The 16,222-nt window shown below is 46.0% G+C and overlaps 1 protein-coding gene across 2 annotated transcripts in view; it reads left to right on the forward strand.

The window, feature by feature from the left end:
• DCX-EMAP (Doublecortin-domain-containing echinoderm-microtubule-associated protein) overlaps positions 1-16,222 on the forward strand; it is a 92,659-nt gene that overhangs the window by 37,874 nt on the left and 38,563 nt on the right. Inside the window, exons 1-2 of one of the 2 annotated variants that reach the window (XM_045754702.2) lie at positions 2,194-2,532; positions 13,846-13,972. In XM_045754702.2, coding sequence (XP_045610658.2) covers positions 2,518-2,532; positions 13,846-13,972 — 142 coding nt within the window. In that variant the 5' untranslated portion in view covers positions 2,194-2,517. Of the gene's footprint in view, positions 1-2,193; positions 2,533-13,845; positions 13,973-16,222 lie in introns of those variants that run through there. The other variant, XM_069337328.1, reaches the window with a different exon arrangement.

The raw sequence follows: 16,222 nt of genomic DNA on the forward strand, positions 1-16,222 counted from the left end.
GCCGGACACCTCTCCTAGTATATACATAAAAAGAGTCTCCTTGTATTAAGCACAGTTGTGTATTTAGTTTTAAGATACGTTCATCACTTGGGCTGGACGGTAGAGCGACGGTCTCGCTTCATGCAGGTCGGCGTTCAATCCCCGACCGTCCAAGTGGTTGGACCACCATTCCCATCCCAAATCCTTATCCTGACCCCCCTTCCCAGTGCTATATAGTCGTAATAGCTTGGCGCTTTCCCCCTGATAGTTCCCTTCCCTTCACAGATACGCTCATCACTGTGTTCACTTCCCTGACCACACAAACATAAATCTGTGCCGACAGCATGCCTGCACGAACAGATCTATGGAACTGTTGACAGCAGCGCGGCATGAGTCTACCTCACAACTAACATAAACTTTCACAACTTTATCACATATGATGCAGTCTCATATTTAGTGGGTTAAGCCCCTTGGGAACGCTCGAGGCATTCCTCACCTGACCCCAGAACCATTTGGGGGAGGGGGGGTGTTCGGGGGTTTGTAGGGAGGGGGGTGTTCGGGGGGTTGTAGGGAGGGGGGTGTTCGGGGGGTTGTAGGCAGGGGGGAGGTGTTTGGTGGGGTTGTAGGGAGGGGGGTGTTCGGGGGGTTGTAGGCAGGGGGGAGGTGTTTGGTGGGGTTGTAGGGAGGGGGGGGGGGTTGGGAATGACAGGTTAGCGTTCGAAATATAGATACAAGATATCTCCCACGTTGAGAATTGCAGAGGGGAACAATCTATATTTTATTCGTAACTGTTGCAAATATATATATATATATATATATATATAATATATACATAAACCCTAAGAATCGGTTTAGGGAAAATATAAGCCTATGAAATATTATATAGAGATGTATAATTAAACAGTAATGCAGTAATACATCATACTATATATACCTCGTATTTTCATGTCACAAATACACCATGTTATCGTTGTATATTATAACGTCTCTGTAATTTATTAATATCAGGCTGCAGGAAACAGCAGCATACACGCATATACACCACATGCACGCATACATACACATGCACGCATACATACACATGCACGCATACATTCACATACACGCATACATACACATACACGCATACACACACATACACAAGGCTGGACACAGCACCCCACCCCGTGATTCTATTGGCTGTTGGCCTCCAAATTCAGCTTTTTCAGTTGGAATATTTGAGCACCACTCTAAGTTTGGAGATCACCAGGGCACAAGTACACAGTGACCCCCGTCAACACACTGTGACCCCCGTCAACACACTGTGACCCCCGTCAACACACTGTGACCCCCGTCAACACACTGTGACCCCCGTCAACACACTGTGACCCCCGTCAACACACTGTGATCCCCGTCAACACACTGTGACCCCCGTCAGCACACTGTGATCCCTTCAACACACTGTGACCCCCGTCAACACACTGTGACCCCCGTCAACACACTGTGACCCCCGTCAACACACTGTGACCCCCGTCAGCACACTGTGACCCCCGTCAACACACTGTGACCCCCGTCAGCACACTGTGACCCCCGTCAACACACTGTGACCCCCGTCAGCACACTGTGATCCCTTCAACACAACTTAAGTATCCATGGCTACCGAAGTTTGAGTATGACGAACTTAACATAAACTTGGAGTGTGTTACGTCAAGGTTCGCCTGACCACTTGTAGGGACTTTTTTAACAACTGGTGGGCCGACATAGATGGTCACTTGTTAACTGGTGGGCTTCTGTACACTCCTCCAGCATCACAGAAGAAATACACATGGCCTAGCAGGCCTCATACCTGGTCTGGGTACCACACGTGGCTTGGGTACCACTCCTGGCCTGGGTACCACACCTGGCCTGGTACCACACCTGGCCTGGGTACCACTCCTGGCTTGGATACCACACCTGGCCTGGGTACAACACCTGGCCTGGGTACCACACGTGGCTTGGATACCACACCTGGTCTGGGTACCACACCTGGTCTGGGTACCACACCTGGCCTGGGTACCACACCTGGCCTGGGTACCACACCTGGCCACTTCACAATGACGATACTAATTAATCATCCACCTTTTTAACTTTTCGATAGATTTTGTTTGCTATTCCTACTGGGCGCCGGGACGATAGGTGTATATTATAATTATATATTATTATATTGGAGTGAATATTTTGATGGAACAGAAGTGACATTTTTAGCGTCTAGCAAACAACTATTGAGCGACTGAACGTGCAGGGAGACCAGCCAATCACATTACAGTATTGGACAGAGCCCACAATGAGAAGGAACGACCATGGAGATGCAAACATTCAAAAACTGATCCCAAGGATCAAGTGATTTGGAAACGTTGTTGTTTGTGGCGGGTTGAACTGATTCAGGAAGTTTCCACATTATGACTAAGGCAATGAAGGGGGAGAGAGACTCACAGAGGAGCATCAGAGAACGTTTATAACTCTCCTGGGAAGCGATCTGATTCTCTACTCGACGAACTACGACTCCTTACCAAGTCAGCGATGGGTCCCTCTCAGGTAAGGTCGATAAATATATGTTGTACACACAATAAAATCACAATATCGTGATTATATATATATATATATATATATATATATATATATATATATATATATATATATATATATATTGTGACGGTAACGCGTTGGTGTTCGGCTGTTTAAGGCTAGGGGTATGGCCTCGTCACATAGTTATAAAAAAAAATAGAAAAACTGGAACTTCGTCTGTGGTAAGGTAAGGAGAAGACACACAAAACACAAGTAAAACTTTAACAATGAAATTTTAATTACGTTAAATAAATCAAAACATGAAAATAATGCACAAATAAATTCTTATGATAAAATCAATGAATCAAAATAATAAGAATACTTAAATGACAAAATGAAAGTTACGTTAAGGCAAAATAACAAGAAGTGCAACACAACAGTTAAGTGGGAGGTGCTGGAATATTGGCTTAAAGCCACCACCTCTCTCAGTACACGCTAACGTCTAGCTGGGAGGAGTGCTGGCTACGAAAGCACGGAACATTCTGAGGACTGATGTTGGGGCGACCCCAGACATCAGGTAGTATTGGGGGCGAGGCAGGTGCAGCCAGACCGGCGACCAATCAGCGGAGCCGTAGCGATCAACGGGTAGTTTGGTGGTTGGAGTTCGAACAGGTGGCTGGTTGCATACGTTTCTGCTCACCCTGGCAAGCCTTGCTGGTGTTTGTTGTCGTTGTTGGACATTTCTTCCATAGTCTTTTATATAGTTGTGAAGACGTAATTTTGGAGGGAAGAGCAGGCTCAATCTCTTGAAGGAGATTATCGTCACAACTCTCCCCCGAAGCCTGCGGTTCTGGAAGAAGTACGTCGTTATGTGGTGGAGTAATGGATGGAGTCGCTTCTACTTCATAAACTCTGGAGAGGGCATCGGCTATGGTGTTGTCAGAACCCTTGATATAGCGGATCTCCAGGTTGAAGTCTTGTAAATACAGAGCCCATCGTAGAAGACGCTGGTTGGTGAATTGGGCTTGATGTAGGAAGCGGAGAGGGTTGTGTGGTCCGTATTGATGGTGGACCGAGCACTTTTCAGGTGTGGAGTGAAGTGCTGAAGCTTCAGGATGAGGAAGAGTAGCTCCTTGCCAATTGTTCCGTCGTTCCTTGTAGCAGTAGTCGCTGACAGGTGTATTCTTCTCGCCTCGTTGCTGCATCACGACACCACCATCGTCGGTACCATTGGCGTCGACATGGAGGATGTAGGGCTTATCTGACGAGGTGAGAGTGGAATTAGAAGAGGGCATAGGAGCACGAGTATTATCCTGAAAGCATTTGGGAAGATCATTAAGGATTTTGGAATTAGAAAGCGCCGACTCCTTGTCAGTGCTTTCGGGAGAAGAAGCCGGGATGGTCTCACTGTGGATGTAGGGTTCTGTGAATGTGGAATAATTAGTCAAGACAGTGGGAGGAGTACCATTATATTGCTTCAGGAGGTTGACGTGGCACAGCTGGGTCTTCCGCCGCCTATCTGGAGTCTCTATCACATAATTATTATTATTCCTGCACTCTTTGACGCAGTAGGGTCCTGAAAATCTGTTTTGTAAAGGTGAACCTGGGATAGGGAAATAAGCAAGGACGAAGTCTCCCGGCTTGAATTTTCTTACTTTGCTGGTCTGGTCGTAATGAGTCTTCATTCTCACCTGGGCTTTCAATAGATTATCATGGGCAAAGCGGTGGACTCTCTCTAGAATGTGCTGAAGGTTTTGAAGAAACTGGGGCACATTCTGATGCTCACTGAAGGTGGCATCTCTGAGAGAGTCTTTGAAAGCCTTAAGGGGAGTACGGCACTTACGGCCGTAGAGCATCTCATAAGGAGATACTCCTAGGGACTCATTGGGGAGACTTCTGAAAATACACATTATTAGGTCAATCTGCTTATCCCAATCCTTTGAGGTTTCACTACAAAACTTTTTCAAGAGTGCTTTGATGGTCTGATGACTACGTTCAAGAGAACCCTGTGAAGCAGGATGATAGGGGCTGGACAATACCTGTTTGATGTTGAACTCCTCCAGTGTCCTTTTGAAGAGATCACTGGTGAAGTTGGTGCCACAGTCACTTTGAATCTCCCTGGGAAATCCGTATTGAGTGAAGATCTTCAATAGATGTTTGATAACCGTAGCAGCCGTGATGTTCTTCACTGGAACTGCTATGGGAAATCTGGTGGTAGGACACAGGATGGTTAGGATGTAGGCGTTACCTGAACTGGTCCGAGGTAAAGGACCAACACAGTCTATTATGAGTCTGTGGAAAGGTTCCGCAGGCACCTGTATGGGAATCAGTGGTGCTCTGGGAATGGAGACGTTCGGTTTGCCTGCCATCTGACATGTATGACACTGTTTTACGTACTGTTTGACGTTGTTTACCATACCTGGCCAGTAGTAGTCTTGACGAATCCCATGGTAAGTCTTGTTGAAGCCGTAGTGGGAGAATGCTCCGTGGGCCAGGTGTAGAATAGTGGGCCGCAGGCTGGTGGGAATCACAAGTTGTTCGGTGTTGGCCCAATCGTCCTCCTCCTTCAGTTTACTGGGTCTATATCTGCGGTAGAGCAAGTCGTTCTCTAGGAAGAACCCAGGAATACTGTCGGGTTGAGTCTCAGCCTGGAAAAACAATGGTGTTAAAGTAAGATCTTCCCTCTGCAACTTACGGAACTCCAACTTGGTCAGATGCGGGGGTAGTTTCTGAGGGTCTTGAGGGACAGCGGTGGCAGTAGAGTCAGCTGGCTGTGGACGTGCGGCTTGTGCACGGGTGGTCACGAGAACCGGAGGAGAAACTTCATCACTCTCTTGAACCTCTGCTGGAACATACTCAAGAATAGGGTTTCTGGGCACAGAGTTACACACCTGGGGTTTGTCCATGACGATCAGGTTGGTCGGTTGCAGGTCTTCTGCCAAGTCGTTGCCTAGGAGAAGTTGCACTCCAGGCATGGGAAAAGGCTTTTCCCTGACGGCGACTTGGACTTCCCCGTTCACGTAGGGACAATCCAGGTGGACTCTGGCGAGAGGGTATGGAGTGGTAGCAGTGAGGTCAGTGATGAAGACTGTTTCCCCGGTGTAGACTATGTTGGGCACAGCCGACTTCAAGATGATCGATTGTAGAGCCGCTGTGTCCCTCAAGATCTTCAATTTGAAACGTCCCTCCGGATTTGAACCGTTGGCAGAGACAGTTCCAGTATACAGGTGGTTACTGAAAAGAGAAAGATCATTAACATCAACACCAACATTCATCACAGGCTTACCGGACTTAGGAGGAGTTGGTTTGGGTCGTTGTTGGTCAGTGGTTCCCTTGTATTGAGACTTACCACACTTGTCTATGGTATGTCCATAGAGTCTACAATATTTGCAGTACAGTTGTGAACCAGCTTGATCGGGGCTCACCTTCTCGTAACTGTACCACGACTTCTTACTGGAGGATGGTTCAGGTGTCAGCCGGTGGATGAGGCTGTAAGTGTCAGCCGACTTAGCACACTTCAGGTAGTCGGTTTCTTCTTTATCTGCTAAGTAGAGGCGGACAGGAGGCGGCACACGTCTCAAGAATTCTTCAACAAGCATCAGGTTGACGAGTTCTGTAAAAGTAGAGACATGTGCTGCTTCCAGCCATTTCATGAAATACCTCCGTTTCGTGTTAGCAAACTCGAGGAAGGTAGTGGTACTTGCCTTCAGGTGGTCACGGAATTTCCTTCTATAACTTTCAGTAGAGAGGAGGTAGGCGTCCAACACTGCTTGTTTCAGAGTGTAGTAGTCATTCTCAGACGCCAAAGTACTGAGTGTGACTGCAGCTCTACCTGTAAGATGGACTCTGAGAAGTGTTGCCCATTGGTCGACAGGCCAACTGAGTTGATTAGCAAGGGTTTCAAAGGTGGTAAAGAACACATCAACTTCTGCTTCTACAAAGGATGGCATTAACTTACTTGCATGTGATATATTAAAACTGACGGGAAGATTGGCAGTAGCTTGCTGGCGTTGAGCGAGGTGTGAAGTTTCCAACGTGTATTCCCGTTGACGACACTCAAGAGCCAGAGTCGCTTGTTGCTTGTCATGTTCGCGTTGTATTTCCAACTCGCGTCGTTTGGTTTCAAGCTGTACTCGTTCCCGCTCCTGGAGTGTTTCAAGCTGTACTCGTTCCCGCTCCTGGAGTAGTGCAACCTCACGTTCCTGGAGGGCGAGTCCACGTTCGTGTTCTTCTCTCCTCAAGGCAGCTTCACGTTCTCTGAGGGTGATTTCTCGTTCTTGTTCTTCCCTCCTCAAAGCAGCTGCTTCCCTTTGCTGCTCACGTTCAATCTTGGCCAGCTCTAGTTTAAGTTTCATCGTTGCCAAGTCAGTTTTCTCTGCAATATAGTAAGTTTCATGAGTTTCAGAGTCTATCTTACCTTGCTCTAAATAGTAATCCAGCAACAGGTTGTGTAGGTCATTTTTGTTGGCTTGGTAGGGAACTTCTAGTTGATACTCATGTGCAAGAGTTTGTAGTTCAGTCCTCTTGGCACGACTCAAAGTCCCTATTTCACCTGCTGGATTTGCACGGAAAGTTTGGAGACGAAACATGGTGAAATTAGCAAATAAAGGTACACGAATGTTCAATAATGAAATGTCAGAAACAGGACAACGTGGCAACTGGCACCTATCCTGTGTGATCTTTAACAATTAACGTTAAGTGAAAGATATTAAACGATTAAATTAAATCAAGGGCGCAGGAAATCTTGTACCCGGTACTCATGTAAGAGAATAAGGGCAAGAAAATCCTACTAACAAATGAAACAAAGTTTCGAAAACAAATGAAACAGTTAAATGCTTCAAAAGTAAAATTGGTAGTCCAAGGATGTAGGCATACCTTGCCAAGTCTCTATAGGACATAAAGCAAGTTTTTCCCACTGAATTTAATATGATACTTACAGAATTAGCGAATTTTTGTGCTCTGAAAAAATAAGCTAATTCCCTACCGTTGTATGTATCATCATCTCTGACTGACGTGTAGGGGTGCGAGGTGTCAACTGGTGACGAGAACTGCTGCTGAGGTCCCAATTCAGCAACTAAAGTTCGAGCTAGAGGAACTATGGCCCTCTTTGTCCTCCTACAGTCAGATTGCAGAAGATTGGGTACTCTTGACCCGGGGCAGACCACAGTACCAGGGTACCAATATGATGATCTGTCAGAATGAGAAATATTCAAGGGACATAGATTGTAAATACGAGTAATAACAAGGAGGGAGAGATGACCAATTAAGAGTATGACTGCGGCCTACAGTCACCACGTAATCCAAAGTTGTCTCACCTTCACTATATGTTACTCTCGTAATGCACAATACACCGCACCTTATAAAAAATGAAATTGAATGAAAAATAGTAAAGCTACGTTAACAGAGTTAAATACGCTTACCATAAATTACCACTTGGCACCAGTACCTGAGTGAGGCTCCCGGACAGGCCCCCATATAACTTGTGACGGTAACGCGTTGGTGTTCGGCTGTTTAAGGCTAGGGGTATGGCCTCGTCACATAGTTATAAAAAAAAATAGAAAAACTGGAACTTCGTCTGTGGTAAGGTAAGGAGAAGACACACAAAACACAAGTAAAACTTTAACAATGAAATTTTAATTACGTTAAATAAATCAAAACATGAAAATAATGCACAAATAAATTCTTATGATAAAATCAATGAATCAAAATAATAAGAATACTTAAATGACAAAATGAAAGTTACGTTAAGGCAAAATAACAAGAAGTGCAACACAACAGTTAAGTGGGAGGTGCTGGAATATTGGCTTAAAGCCACCACCTCTCTCAGTACACGCTAACGTCTAGCTGGGAGGAGTGCTGGCTACGAAAGCACGGAACATTCTGAGGACTGATGTTGGGGCGACCCCAGACATCAGGTAGTATTGGGGGCGAGGCAGGTGCAGCCAGACCGGCGACCAATCAGCGGAGCCGTAGCGATCAACGGGTAGTTTGGTGGTTGGAGTTCGAACAGGTGGCTGGTTGCATACGTTTCTGCTCACCCTGGCAAGCCTTGCTGGTGTTTGTTGTCGTTGTTGGACATTTCTTCCATAGTCTTTTATATAGTTGTGAAGACGTAATTTTGGAGGGAAGAGCAGGCTCAATCTCTTGAAGGAGATTATCGTCACAATATATATATATATATATATATAATGTGTGTGTGAGAAAACTTTATAGTAAGGACGGAGGATCGAACCTGCGTCTGGGTAGATCAAGACGATGGTGCGATCCTTCTTTCCGGTTCCAAAGATTTGTCATATATAGTTTATTATAATGTTTTGTGTCGCATGACTGAATTACATGAGGATAAAGATAATTACATACAGCTCCTCACTGTTTTATGGCAGTTATTTCATACTTTGGGTCAATGGAATTACATTTAGGTAAGCAATGGACAGAACTGTCCTGTCCTGTCTCCGTAGCCAGCCGGAGACGGGCTTCGTCAGCCCGTCGAATCTTGTGGTATAAAAATAGTATTGATATGTATATGTATTTGTGTATATGAAATATATATATATGTACATGTATATGCCACATTAACAATTGCATAAGTAGCTTCAAAAGATTATCACTTGCTTAGCTAAACGAACTATGGGGTTCAGTTCCTGAACCCATTATGTGCCTCTGTAACCCACTCCACCACCGCCCACGGGATGGGTATGGAGTGCATAATAAAGTAATGAACTTGTAGCGTACCACTGATGTGACGAGTACCTCTCATGATGATCTGATTGTGTATGTACATGATGTGAGTGATCTTTGATGGGGGCCTTGTTTATATGTTGTGGCTGACAGTCCCCATGTGGAGGCACAGACCACATGTGGCCATGTGGAGGCACAGACCACATGTGGCCATGTGGAGGCACAGACCACATACTGCACACATTACCAGGCCTTGGGTGCCGGAAGACTTGTCGCCTGGTGGAGCTCTTCCTGCCCTCTTGCTCAAATGTCGTCTGGTTAGCGTCGCAAAATGATGTCTTTCGGGATTTTGCTTCGTCTCGTGAGCCGTTGAAATCAAGTTCCTGTAGAAGAGTTCAATAGATGCGACGGACACTGCAGTTCCTCATGGTACGGTCGTTTCATCAGAGGTAGCATTGCGATTCACTCGCATTAATGATTTCTTCGACATATTCGTTGCAGTAAGCATCGTTAAAAACTTGCCATACTATGGTTCATTAGTTGGTTCCCCTTGCATTCCTGTATCCAGTACACTTGCGTTCTCTTGCGTCTACCAGACGCAAGCGTGCATTCAGTGACACTGTGTGAAATTGCGTGGCACTGTGTGGCACTCTCTGAGGCACTGTGTATGTGTGTCAAGAGCCATCACACTAGCTGGCACTTGTTCAAATTTACTCAGAGAAATATGTTTGCTTTATACAAGGCGATGAGTCACAATAACGTGGCTAAAGTATGTTGACCAGACCACACACTAGAAGGTGAAGGGACGACGACGACGTTTCGGTTCGTCCTGGACCATTCTCAAGTCGATTGTGAATGTCGTCGTCGTCCCTTCACCTTCTAGTGTGTGGTCTGGTCAACATGTTTGCTTTATCATTCCTAAACTCATTGTGTTAAGATCAACTGAGCAAGGAGAGGGGGGAGAGGGTACAAGGCCTTGACAGTCATGATACAAGCACACCAAGATCTGGCAGTTACAATCACCTTGTCAACCATGCCTGGTAATGACTAGTTATGGCTCGTAATAACTACGAACGACTGTTATTATTCTCTGATCTTTACTAGCAGAATTTCCTTAATAAATTCACAGTATATTACTGCACTGTTATGGTATTCTGGTAATTATTATTTATTAACTGTGTTAATATTTCAATGTGATTATTTTTAACTACTGAACATAGTTTTGAACTCATGCTCACCTGAGCCCCAACATATGTTGGTATTATTGAACACACACATACCTGAGCCCAACATATGCTGGTATTATTGAACACACACATACCTGAGCCCCAACATGTTGGTATTATTGAACACACACATACCTGAGCCCCAACATATGGTGGTATTATTGAACACACACATACCCGAGCTAACAACATATGTTGGTATTATTGAACACACACATACCTGAGCCCTAACATATGTTGGTATTATTGAACACACATACCTGAGCTAACAACATATGTTGGTATTATTGAACACACACATACCTGAGCCCCAACATATGTTGGTATTATTGAACACACATACCTGAGCCCCAACATATGTTGGTATTATTGAACACACATACCTCAGCCCCAACATATGTTGGTATTATTGAACACACACATACCTCAGCTAACAACATATGTTGGTATTATTGAACACACACATACCTGAGCTAGCAACATATGTTGGTATTATTGAACACACACATACCTGAGCCCCAACATATGTTGGTATTATTGAACACACACATACCTGAGCTAACAACATATGTTGGTATTATTGAACACAGACATACCTGAGCTCCAACATATGTTGGTATTATTGAACACACATACCTGAGCCCAACATATGCTGGTATTATTGAACACACATACCTGAGCCCAACATATGCTGGTATTATTGAACACACACATACCTGAGCTAACAACATATGTTGGTATTATCGAACACAGACATACCTGAGCCCCAACATATGTTGGTATTATTGAACACAGACATACCCGAGCCCCAACATATGCTGGTATTATTGAACACACATACCTGAGGTCCAACATATGTTGGTATTATTGAACACACACATACCTGAGCCCCAACATATGCTGGTATTATCGAACACACACATACCTGAGCCCCAACATATGCTGGTATTATCGAACACACACATACCTGAGCCCCAACATATGCTGGTATTATCGAACACACACATACCTGAGCTAACAACATATGTTGGTATTATTGAACACACACATACCTGAGCTAACAACATATGTTGGTATTATTGAACACACACATACCTGAGCTAACAACATATGTTGGTATTATTGAACACACACATACCTGAGCCCAACATATGCTGGTATTATCGAACACACACATACCTGAGCTAACAACATATGTTGGTATTATTGAACACACACATACCTGAGCTAACAACATATGTTGGTATTATTGAACACACACATACCTGAGCTAACAACATATGTTGGTATTATTGAACACACACATACCTGAGTTAACAACATATGTTGGTATTATTGAACACAGACATACCTGAGCTAACAACATATGTTGGTATTATTGAACACACACATACCTGAACTAACAACATATGTTGGTATTATTGAACACAGACATACCTGAGCCCCAACATATGCTGGTATTATTGAACACACACATACCTGAACTAACAACATATGTTGGTATTATTGAACACAGACATACCTGAGCCCCAACATATGTTGGTATTATTGAACACACACATACCTGAACTAACAACATATGTTGGTATTATTGAACACAGACATACCTGAGCTCCAACATATGATGGTATTATTGAACACACACATACCTGAACCCACAACACATATGCTGTTATCGGCAGAGTTACAGTTGACGTTTATATAATTAGTGACAATGAATTGGTATCTTGAGAGACGGATCTGTTGTGGTCAGCACTTGCTACGGTTGGCTGTACGAAAGGGAGGAACAGTGCAAGGAAGGAGAAAGAACGAGAGAAGGGAGGGAAGGAGAAGAGAACATGTAAGAGGGATAAATTGAATGAACACACAATGAAAAAAATAGAGGAAAAAGGGAGAGGAGCAGAAGTTGAGGACATTATACATGCATCACGCCAACCACTACAGTACAATTAACCTCCAAAACCCGTGGCGTAGTTTGAACTAAACTCGACATTATTAAAGACTTAGCCTCTTGTGCTTATCTAATTTAGTAGCTCTTAAAGACGTGACTATCTGTGTATGGTAGTTAAGATCGGAGAGACTGATTGTAGAAGGTAATTAAGGCCTAACTGGCGGCTGGTGGAGTCACTGTGGATGTGGTGGATGGATGGGGGGGTGGATGGATGGGGGGGGGGGGTGGATGGATGGGGGGGGGGGGTGTCGGGAAGGCAGTACCAGTGGGGTCAACTCTGGCGTGGCCAAGTTTCCAACTGGTATCGACCAGGTGGTGTGTAGGTCACGGCCACGCCTACCACCACTCAGCCAGGGGCATTGCGTCCACCAGTAGAGGCGCTGCGTTCACCAAAAGAGGCGCTGCGTCCAGCAGAAGAGGCACTGCGTCCACCAAAAGAGGCGCTGCGTCCACCAGTAGAGGCGCTGCGTTCACCAAAAGAGGCGCTGCGTCCACCAAAAGAGGCGCTGCGTTCACTAGAGCAATGCAGCCTCAATGCCCCGGCGGACAAATGGTTGAGGTGGGCTGGTCCAGTGCAGCATCAGGAGCGGAGGCGGCGTGTTCCCGCGCTGCTCTGGCCGAAGATAAACAACTCCAGTCAGAAAATCCAGTCACTAAAAGTCCTCAAGATTTACACAGTAGTTCCCCCTTCCCCCCTGGTGGCGTGCAGTGCCATCTCCAGCCTTACCTAAGATGTAAACACACGCACACCAGGGCCACACAGGCCCTCACAGGGCCACACAGGCCCTCACAGGGCCACACAGGCCCTCACAGGGCCACACAGGCCCTCACAGGGCCACACAGGCCCTCACAGGGCCACACAGGCCCTCACAGGGCCACACAGGCCCTCACAGGGCCACACAGGCCCACACAGGCCCTCACAGGCCCTCACAGGCCCTCACAGGGCCACACAGGCCCTCACAGGACCATACAGGACCTTACAGGCCCTCATAGGACCTTTCAGGGCGACAGAACAAGTTAATGTTTGCTCCTATAACCAGCCGCACATATCTCCTCTTAACACCATAGTTGACTAACCGTCTATAAGTCTCCCAACAAACTCAAGAAACACTAATCACCTTCTACGTCTAATTTTACCTTAACTGCGTCTATGATTTTTGAAATGATGACAGTTTGCTTTCAAATTTAATTTGAATTTTAACGGTTGTTTCTTAAGTCATTACAAATGGGGGAGGGGACCTTTGACAAGCCGTCGGCTTCCTGCCCTCACCGAGGCCACTATAGAGTGGCCCCTCAGGTAAATCCAGGTAATAGATACCAAGTGCTCAATCTCAATATTTCGTAAACAAATGCGACGTATTAAGTGAGAGGACAAGTGAAGTACCTTTCCATACCTCTTAAATGGTAGTTATTGTGTATGTTGGTGGTAGTTTATGTGTATGTTGTTGATGTTGGCGTGACTTAACGAGTATGTTGTGTATGTTGCAGGAGAAGGGAGAGTATGTGGTGTCCGGACCCCAAGGCACCGACCTCTACAACGACCGCCAGGTGGCTCTGCCTCCGCTCTCCAACCCTCCCGTCAACGGTGGTGACGTCATGCAGCCCTCCCAGCATGGTGGGTGTGTCTCCCAGGGTGGGTGTGTCTCCCAGGGTGTCTCCCAGGGTGGGTGTGTCTCCCAGGGTGGGTGTGTCTCCCAGGGTGTCTCCCAGGGTGGGTGTGTCTCCCAGGGTGTCTCCCAGGGTGGGTGTGTCTCCCAGGGTGGGTGAGTCTCCCAGGGTGTGTCTCCCAGGGTGTGTCTCCCAGCATGGTGGGTGTGTCTCCCAGCATGGTGGGTGTGTCTCCCAGGGTGGGTTTGTCTCCCAGGGTGGGTGTGTCTCCCAGGGTGGGTGTGTCTCCCAGGGTGGGTGTGTCTCCCAGGGTGGGTGTGTCTCCCAGGGTGGGTGTCTCCTAGGGTGGGTGTCTCTCCCAGGGTGTGTCTCCCAGGGCGGATTCCTCATTGTCTAATTCTGTCGATTCCTGTTACTATTTTATATGCTGTAATCATATCTTCACTTTTGCTCCAATCTTCTAGCCGTGGCATGAGTCTCTCCTCATAGCTCAGGTCCTTCAGGTCCGGGAGCGGTCTCGTAGGATGTCTTTACACCCTTTCTAGTTAATATTCTTTTTGAGACACGACCACCACACCACTGCGGCATATTCCAATTTTGGTCTCATAATTTGGGCTCATATATATTAAGAACAGTTTCTTTAATATTTCTCTGGGTTACTATTTTGATCCACTCCTGGGTATCTTTCCTTGTCACCGGTTTTGTGTATATTTTTTACGAGTGTGAGTGTGTGTGTGTGTGTGTGTGTGTGTGTGTGTGTGTGTGTGTGTGTGTGTGTGTGTGTGTGTGTGTGTGTGTGTGTATGCGTGAGCTCATCCATCTCCCAGATCACACATCAAACATTACTCACTAACTAACCTGTTCCCCAAGTTGTTTTTTCCTTCTCGCATTTATCAACACTCGAAGCTCAGTCCCAAGAGCTTGGACCTGACTGTGTCTAATCTTCGATGTGTCATGAACCATACCAGGATAATTTCATAGGCCTCGTAGCCTGGTGGATAGCGCGCAGGACTCGTAATTCTGTGGCGCGGGTTCGATTCCCGCACGAGGCAGAAACAAATGGGCAAAAGTTTCTTTCACCCTGAATGCCCCTGTTACCTAGCAGTAAATAGGTACCTGGGTGTTAGTCAGCTGTCACGGGCTGTTTCCTGGGGGTGGAGGCCTGGTCGATGACCGGGCCGCGGGGACACTAAAGCCCCGAAATCATCTCAAGATAACCTCAAGATATACCTGTCAAGCTGTACCACTCTGGGGACGGCTAAAGCTTAAATACCAACCATCATTGTACTCACGTGGACAAAGCACTTAGTTCCATTCAAGATACAAATCGAAGAGTAATCAAGTATTGCAAGAATAATGTGTGCAGTCACGCCAAACAAGAGACGAGTTACTGTCGTGTAATTTCCCCCCTGATGTGTTGTATATCTTGCAGGACATTCATACACTTGTATGCCTGTTGTATGTGTTCCCAGGGGAGCAGTTGGGGACTTTACAAATGTTTGTTTTAATACATCTCGATACACATGTTGTAGAAATATTGAGGAATTGTATTTTGGACTGTGAGATCTCTCCTAGTTAATTGTGTGTGTTTGTTTACTGTTTGTGGCTGTTAGCTCTTGGACCCCGCCTTTCTAACCGTCGGTTGTCTAATGTTCGTTCTCCCGACTTATTTTCCTCAATCACATCTACATCTCTGTCTCTCTCTCTCTCTCTCTCTCTCTCTCTCTCTCTCTCTCTCTCTCTCTCTCTCTCTCTCTCTCTCTCTCTCTCTCTCTCTCTCTCTCTGTCGCTCACACACACACACACACACACACACACACACACACACACACACACACACACACACACACACACACACACACACACACACACACACACACACATACACACACACATCCCCCAGGAAGCAGTCCGTAGCAGCTGTATAATTCCCAGGTACCTATTTACTGCTTAGTGAACAGGTATCATTTGATAGCCCTGCCTATTTGTTTCTGCCTCGGCCAAGACTCGAACCCGGGACCTTGGGACTACGACCACAGATCGCTGTCCGTATGATGTGTCCTCCTCAGTTTACGGACCTGATTGCTGGCAAATATTTGGAGTTCGTCACGTTTTTATGTTGACAATATTGAAGGTTCCGTGTTTGACGGAGTAGCCTGAGCAAAAATAAGACTGTCATTATTTTGATAGCCTAGTTTATACTGTGTGCTCACATACCTGTTCTCGCAGGGGCTGAACTTCGGCTCTTGGGTCCCGC

Source organism: Procambarus clarkii, chromosome 37 (genome assembly GCF_040958095.1).
Source record: "Procambarus clarkii isolate CNS0578487 chromosome 37, FALCON_Pclarkii_2.0, whole genome shotgun sequence".
Classification (NCBI taxonomy): Eukaryota; Metazoa; Arthropoda; class Malacostraca; order Decapoda; family Cambaridae; genus Procambarus; species Procambarus clarkii.